The sequence below is a fragment of the Diadema setosum genome, chromosome 15 (assembly GCF_964275005.1).
Source record: "Diadema setosum chromosome 15, eeDiaSeto1, whole genome shotgun sequence".
Taxonomy (NCBI): Eukaryota; Metazoa; Echinodermata; class Echinoidea; order Diadematoida; family Diadematidae; genus Diadema; species Diadema setosum.
The window spans coordinates 27107945-27116774 of NC_092699.1; the positions used below are offsets into that span (position 1 = coordinate 27107945).

At 39.0% G+C, this 8830-nt stretch overlaps 1 protein-coding gene and 1 pseudogene across 1 annotated transcript in view; one reads left to right on the top strand and one right to left on the bottom strand.

The window, feature by feature from the left end:
- Positions 1–473, top strand: part of LOC140238626 (coiled-coil domain-containing protein 150-like) — a 36561-nt gene extending 36088 nt beyond the window's left edge. The window contains exon 26 of the mRNA XM_072318527.1: positions 457–473. Coding sequence (XP_072174628.1) covers positions 457–473 — 17 coding nt within the window. The remainder of the gene's footprint in view (positions 1–456) is intronic.
- Positions 474–1076: 603 nt separating this feature from the next.
- On the bottom strand, positions 1077–5947 carry LOC140238627 (uncharacterized; annotated as a pseudogene).
- Positions 5948–8830: the final 2883 nt, after the last annotated feature.

Here is an 8830-nt window from a genome sequence, read left to right on the forward strand (position 1 = left end):
CTCGGGTTACTATGAAAACTTTTAGAACGATTAACATATGACACCAGTTTGGAGTGATGCACATTGGCACAACAATTCAAGATAGCTGTAATTTTGGGTCTTAGTATCCTAAGAAAAGAGTTTGTTGGGGGGAATTGTAGAACGTAGTCTTGACTTTCCAGCAAAACATATTAGAAAGATTAGATGAGAACTCACCTGTTTGAAGCTATAATCTCAATTCTATAAAGTAATAGGAGGGTGATATTACGTCAGGAGAGAGCCTGCCATGTGTGCATGCGCAGTAGAGCCAATTTTCAAAGAGTGAAAAATGGATCGTCACTAGATGAAAGATAATGGGAACTTGTAATCCTGTTTGAAACAATGCAATCGGCAGTCAAAGATTCATGTCTTCCGAGTTCAAGATAAAGCCCAAAATTGGATCACTCTTTGTGGCTGTCTATTTGTGACTTGTCTCAGTGTCCCAGAAATCTTAGGCTTTCATAAAGCCCCGAGTGACTGCTGTAACAGAGTTCTTTGTCTGTTTTACAGTGTCCAAAATAATAAGTGTATCATCTGGATAGGAACCATAGTGTGGCCCTTTTTGCCGTAACACTGCCAAGAGAGGTTTCAACAATTTTTTGGATAGTCCTGGGGCAGTGATCAAGCCATTAGGTAGGACCTTATAATGCCAATATTGGCCTTCCCAAACAAATATGAAGAATTTTCTGTGAGACAGGTGGATGGGGACTGCATAATATGTGTCCTGGAGGTTGACTGATGCCATGTAGGCATTTTTTGATAACATCTGTGAGGCAGTAGGGATATTTTCCATTTTGAAATGTTGATAAGGTAAATACTTGTTCAGATCTGTTAAATCCAGTATAAGGTGGGTACCTCCATTTTTCTTAGGTCTTGAGAAAATATATTAGAGACAATTCCCCTGTTTCTCTAGAGCATGTTTCATTGACCCCCTTTTGAGACAGTTTATTAATCTCAATAGATAGAGCTCTTCTATCAGTTTCAGATAGCCTGTGGCTTCTTGGGGGGTTTGTTTCTGGATGGTGGCAACGTGGCCGCAAATTCTGGTTTGTAACCATTTATGACATCTGAAATATATGGGTCAGATGTAACAGCTCGCCTATTATCCTGAAAGGCATACAGTCAACCTCCAACTTTGGGAGAATCATGAGGGAAACAAGGGGTTTTTCATCTCTCCCCTCAAGACCTAACGTTTCCCTGTGTGTGAGGCGCTGGGGCAGTTGCTTCTTGTTGCCTAGTGGTTGGTTCTTGCGGTACTGACTCGGGTTCCGCTCTAAAAAAGGCCGGTCACAAGTACCAGAAAATGGCGGAGTGGCAGTGGCAGGGGCACGGGATCTGGACCAGCCCGCCTCCTTGTAGCTTCGTTGAGTAACACAAGCGAACCCTGGCGAGGGCCTGAATCCCCTGTAGGGATGTGGGCTTGAGTAGCTCTTTCTTTGTCCCTTCGTCACCCCCGCCGTAACTTTCTGTTCTTCCATGAGGTCCTTAAAGGCATAATTTACCATTTGCAGATGAAACAAAACCCAGCATTAGTGGTTTAAAATAGTTCTACAATGTGCATTAGGGAAAGAAACAACCACTGTAAAAATTTGAATCAGTAAAATCTATGTTAACTATTATTAAATATACGAAATGTGAATAAAAGTTATAATAAAAATGTTTCCAGACCAAACCGTCTACAGTTACGGTTTGTTGAGAAAAATACTGATACCTCTGTATATTTTAGGCTTTATCACAAAAATTTTATATGGTAGGATGTTTTGTGGTACAACAGACCTACACATACACATCAAATGTGATATCTTGAACATTTTTTAAATCACAGCTCCCAAAGGTAAACAGGATCTTTAACCTTCTTGCTGAGGTTTTCGCTAAACAGTAGTTTGTTGGTAGTGCCAACCATATTCTCTGGCTTGCACAGTCTGGCACATCTGGTGTCTAGGTGTGGTTTGATAAGCTCACATCGTAAGCAATTCAACTCGAAAGATGAACTGCAAAGAAGGGCCAGCGCATCTTGTGGGTTCATGATGTTGCCCGATGGAAGCGAACGGATGAAGGCATTAGTGCCCTTTGTCATTGATTTCTGAATATTTTGTAGTTTCAAGTCTCTTGACTTGGTATGTGTCGGAAGACTGTCCCAAATGAAGGGGTTCATTTTGGGGGAATCCTTAGCTTGGCAGTTGCTGGGCAGGGCATATTTAGCTGCTGTCTCCCTCTCCAGTGCTTTGGTTTTTTTTTTTTTATTAAATTGAATTGATAAGGTTTATTATTCCTGAAATTAGCAGCCCAGAGGCTGAAATACATTCAGTTTACAGAGTACATGTATATAGATAAAATCACAGTGCTTCACAAATACATTTAAAGGTGTTTACAATAAACATATTGCGAAATTATACATAAAATCATACATTTATCAATCTAAAACATACATACATGTATACAGTACAACAACAGAGAAAAAAACCCTACTCATTACAATCACTTTCCTTTACAACACTGGATTATGATTATTTATAAAAAAACACTTAATCTAAGCAACAACAACAAAAAAATACATATGCAGGGATGTAAGAAAAGAGGAAACGTTATTGCACAAAAATTACAAAACTTTTTACCATTCAGCTAAAATTACCAAAATGTTGAAAAAAAAATCAATGAAACTATTAAACACCCAAAACTCCTAACATAGTATAATTCATCAAATGTTGCATTTTCATTTTACTTTATTATATCATAACAGAATCTATATAACAATCACACTTCATTACTCTCCACATATAACAAAAAAAAATCATATGATTATACAATAGATTCGAAATTGCACTTTAATATTCCTCATATATAAATACAATTGTATATACCAAGATGTCCATCATACGTCATAAAAAGTGAAAGAAATATACTTTTAAAAAATGCAGTTTTCCAGTTGATATGTGAGCAAATATGTAGCTGACTGAGCAATGTCTGCTTCTGTTGGTTCCCTGATATCAGCATTCACTGCAAACTCTGCCGCAATATGTGGAACTTCGTCTGGCATGACCACATGGGTAGCATTCCTCGTCATTGTGATCGAATGCGTTTGCCCCAAACTGGCCCCCAAGTATTCGCTATGCTTGCCACTGTATGGCTGCTGTGTATGTGTGTACGTGTCATCAGCAGTGTGTGTGTGCAGCCAGTGGCTGTCCCTGCGGTGTGACTGCAGAGGAATGCGATACTCTGTAGAGTTTCCAGTACGAGTTTCCTATACGAGTTTGAGGTGGTAATCGCTAAATAACGGCTCTAACAAGTCTTCCAATTTACTCAGTCTAGTGTTCACATTGGAGCTTGTCGATGATGGGGTTTTTGCAAGATTTGTAGATTTGCTCTTCTTAACTTGTGCTTTGCGCTGAGCAGGTTTCATTTTCCCGCCATCTTGTGGAGGGGCACACAGCTCTGTGAGCTTCCCCTGTGCGGCTAGTTGTCCGCTCATGGCGGCATGTGAAGCTGCCGTAGGCTCGCGTGGAGTTGCAGCGCGAAATTTCTCTCTCACTGAGGTCTGCAATGCCGATGAAACCATGATTCGATGCTTGAAACTGCCTATAGAATGCTACCTGTGATTCGCCCAATTGTATTCTAGAACTGTATTCTAATACAGTTCTAGTATCTGGAACCCATATACCAAGAACACCTTCATGAGATTGGCAAATCCATGAAATAGCTGCCAGATAAAACGGAGAAATAAAATCCTCCGTCTGATTCATAACATGCACTATGAGGTATTGGCTCTGCAGCGCATGCACACATGGCAAGCTCTCCTGACGTAGTACTATCTAACGAGTATTATGCAATAGAATTTATAGATACATATTCAGTATTTGACCGTTGATTTTTTTTCCAACCCTAAATTTCCATATTTTAAGTGACAATTTGAAATATTTTGCTTCAGTACTGTTGCTTTGTGAAATCTGAACTATCCTGATATTATGTGAGATAACAAAACACTAGTACTGTAGTGGAGAAGCTGTATTGACCATGCCGAACATATGGATGAAAAATCATCGCTGGGGCGAAAAGACCTCGTATCTACAAAATGTCAAATGTTCAGGAGAGCCAAAAAACATGGCAGCCAAAGCACTGTGGCAAATTGGGAAAGCCTTTCCTTTGACATGCCGTGGTGGCTTCATTTTTGGAGTAAGACAGTTGGGATTTGGACAGGACATCACTTAACCCATTGTTTGACCGTTAATCCAAAAAGGTCATTTTCACAAAAATTGCAGATACAAGGTCTTGTCACCCCAGCGATGAAGTATTGTTTTATAAGCCAGGTTGAAATTCACTTGTGCACATTTCCATAACATCTTTTCTGTTTTCCTCAGTTAGGCCCTTCACTCATTTTCAAAGTGACATAATGCACAAGTACGCTTGCCTGATGTAACAATTTTATGGAATTCATGTTCAAACAAATAATGAACATGAGCAGTACCCAGTACTAGACCAGGTGACCAGAATGGCCCATCGATTAGCACAGTGGGGTGTTCATAGTATTCATTTCATTGTTTTGCATTAAAGGTTGTTTTTTTTTTCCTTCTCTTGTCAAATGGTAGGCTTTCATGAACACTTTGTTACTATCTGGTGGATATGCTGGCAAGCATCATTTATGAGGATTTTATGAATATCAATCATTACATCATAGATGTTTATAATCTCGGTGGATTAAAAACCATTAGACCTGTTTTCGCTGCTGAGTTTTCCTGTCATGCACAAAAGTGGAACATGTACTGGATTATGAAGTGTGAAGCTGTCTCAAAGCCATGATTGTATGTGTCACAAAACTGCACTACATGATTTCAGCACTATGGAGGTGACTTAGCCCATCATTTACAGAAACCTGAGGTGTGGTATTTGAGAAATGTGGAGTGAAAACCACCAGATTTAAAATACTAGCGGGTAAAACCTGGTCCAGTCTTCTCATTTTCTTCCATAGAAAAACCAGGTAATTTGGTCTTATTCAAGTGTGCTACCAATTGTGTGTGACTGTACAATGCCATCAGTGAATTGCTATTAATATATCTGTATATGTTGTCTAAGTCACACATGGCAAGCAAGGCATTGATTTGATGTATGCAGTGTTTATATTTTCAGTTTTATATGTAAAAGGCAATAGATCAGGTCTTCCACAGTCATCACAATGAAGGACTAATCGGTCTAATATTTATTTCTTTTTATTGGGGGGGGGGGGGAGGGGATGGCTGTCAAAAGTTGCAAAGTTATTTGCAAGTTTAATGAATTTGTCATGCATTGCAGTGTTATTTATTTTGTAAAAAATTTGCACATAGAAACAAGAGTTTATGTGAATATTGCAGCAATCAGTTTTGTGAATGCCCAGCAGTACTTTCTGTAAATACTTTGTACAAAGTTTTATGCCAAGGAGTGTTTCATCTCATGATTCATAAATTAAAAACATTAAAAAAAAGATATTTGTACTGGCACACGATGTAATTATTATCATAGTTTGAAGATGCTAAAACAAAGAGTATAGCATACTTGCCAACTAATAAGATTTTATCAGATTCAGTAAGATTTTTTACATTAAAAATAGCAAAAGAAGATTTTCTGTCAGAGAGATAAGATTAAAAAAAAAATATTTAGATATACATTTCATGTGTATTTTCTGAAGATTTTACTGAAAGTAAGATTTTAACTTCAGTTTGCATATAAAATAAGATTTTTGCAATCCACGTGTAAGATATTTCATCTTGAAATGTTGGCAGGTATGGTATAGGTAAAGGTTGATGTTACGTGGAGAGTTTGTTTGAGTGTGCGTATGTGTGGGCATGTCAATCCTTTTTCTATTAAGGATTTTGAATTATATTGGACAGATATAAAATCAAAATGACGTGGACACAAACTGAAAAACAATGCAGGAGAGCACCATCTCACGTCTCGACATATTCATTTTTATTGACTTTTACAATGAAGCACCCTTTCAAATTCAATACATTTACCGTTTGTATTGACTCTCAGTTAGTTCAACAAAAAATATATAATGCATATCACTATACAACACAAGCAAGCACTTTTTGTTTTTCAAAGCTACATTTAAATATTTCTATGCATTTTCTCTCTCGTTACTCTGTGCTACTTTAGAAAAAAAAATCTTTCTAGGAATAATATTTTCATATAATATGCAGATAGAATTGATGCAACTACATACAGAAAAACAGAGTACTCGACAATGAAGTGATGTTTTAGACTTTCACACTCTACTGGTTGCTTTGATAGGCACATAATAACTTTGAAACTAGGAAGAGAAAGTATGTTGTGTTCCCATAAAGTCTGTCTTTGTTGGTTTGCTTGAGGCCCAAAAGTGCGATATGCCCTGTTCGAAACAGGATAAATGTTGAAGTGTGAATTTTCTTCAATTTGTCTCCGTCTACAAATGAAATTTGTAAGTTCGCTACTGCTGACCTGTAATTTAACAAATGTTCATTGTAAGAACTTGTTGCAGTTTGTGTGCACCAAATGGTCCAAATCACATTTTTTTTTTTTCCAAATCAGAGTGCATGCTATGCGGAACCCTGTTCTTGTCCGTAGTTTTCTGACAAATTTTAACAAAACTGAACGATATCCTAGGGGATATTCCACATTTGAAACAGATGGGGTTTAGTACAGAGCTCAAAGATGGTGCACTGAACTTAACAAATTACAGTGCATTATTGTCCTCATTGGTGACATTGAAAAGTTTCTAATATTTATACAAGAAGACTCGAGGACTTTCACATTCTTGTTCCTCTTTCCCATCTTTTTCTGTTAGATGGAGAATGCAAGTAATGCTTGGTAGAGGCAGATCAGACAGTACAAAAACAAAAAGATAAAATGTATTTTTTATTGAGGCTACAATAGTCACCGCTTTACATTTGTTCTCTACTCTCGCACTTATTCAATACACATGTTGGAAGAAGACAACTGTACGTACACTGAAAACTTGGTATGACGACGTTCTCAGGGACAAAGAGTTTTCAGTCATGACACAAGGCAGATAATTACGTCCCACCTCTCTCAACTTGCTGAGATTTTAATACTTTTCACTCTGTTTCCTTGCACCCGCACACAACAGAGAGGACACTTGGTGTACTGCAGTCAACCTTGCCTAAGTCGAATTTCTTTGGACTGAAGAAATACAATGTAGCTTCCACTTTGAGAAAATTTGACTTCTGAGGGATTAAAGGGATGGTATAGTATTGATGGAGATGAGGATTGTGCTTTTGACTTTTTGTGAGATGGCAAGAAACCACTTATGAAATAGCATAGAACATAACATTCTAAGAGGACTTCAAGGTTTATTTGATGGAAATTGGGTTTGGAATGGCTGAAACATCCAAAAATAAAGTGAAACAAAGCGATCGTAATAAAAGGTGGGTTCCACCTTTCATTAGGATTGCTCTTTTTGGATTTCTTAGCCATTTCAAAACCGATTTTCATCAAATAAATGTTGAATTCCTCTAGAAATTACATGCTCTTTCATATTTCATAACGGGTTTCTCAATATCTCACCAAAAAAAGACAGAAAGAGAAGAGGACTTGAAGAGACCTTCGACTTAATGCGAGGTCAACTGAAGCAAGGTTGACTGTACGTACATATTCACAGACTGATACAGATATATGAAACTCATCATAACAAGCTCCTTGGGACCTCTAAAATTTCCTTGTTACATCAGGGTTAATATATTGCCTCATTATACATGTACCAGGCATCTTGCTATGTCAGACATTATTATGAGGTTCCACTTTTAACAGGAGGAATGGAAAGATACAAACACAGAGGGGGGGGGGGGCAGATGAGCAGATGGAAAATAGAAAAGTAGAAAAGTGTGGACAAGAAGAGACAATAATATATAATATATAACACATCTCAGGAAAATAATCGGTTGCGGAGATATCGATGTTTAAAAGAGAGCATGTCGAGACGTATGGGAAATCACTGTTTCGAGAAAAGCGCCCTAAAAGTTTTCCTTGCGACGCAATCGCGATCAAGGGTCACGCTAGTCAATTTTCACCTCCGGACAATAGAAGGTAAACCCTAGCAACCCCCGAAATGCTCATTCAAGCACAGCGTCGGCGGTCTCCTCACCGACCAATCAGTGACCAGGATGCCAGGAGAAGCAGCTGGGCATAGCGCACCCCGCCCGCACGCACCAGTCGAGCTTCACGCTTCGGTTAGCGGCAAGCAGCAAACTGACCAATGAGATCACTCCGGTCGTTGTTAGGGGCGGAGCCTATCTGTGGCGCTCAATCCAAATTTTCGAACCGGTTTCTGCTTGGTTGAAACGCCAAAAACATGGCCCAGAAAAACGCTATTTTTTGGGTCTTTCCTTTCATCATTTTGCTTCAAAATTTCGACAGATGATAGAAGACATGTCAGACCCCAACAATATGTCAAAATCAGAAAATCGTAAGTTTTGACCAATTATGATGCTCAGACTTCAAACTCGATTTTCACGGCTTCGACCGTGCGCGACTTTAGGACCTTTTTGTTGTAGCGGGTCACATATACATTGAAAGGGATACACACGAGTATAGACCGATTCTGTGACGCGCTATGTGTATTTTTGGCATGGGCAGCGCCATTACTGCGGTGTCTCAGCCGACCCCCCATCCCACTCCCCCACCCCTCTCCCTACATTAGCACGCACACGGAATGAAAAACTGATGCATGGTTGCTTTAGCCAATGGGCGTCTCGTACTGAGTGCGCGAACCTTTGTTACAAGTGCGCGATAAACATGTTGCCCGGGGGTGGGGGAAAGGATCCGGAGGGGGGGTAGGCTGGGACAC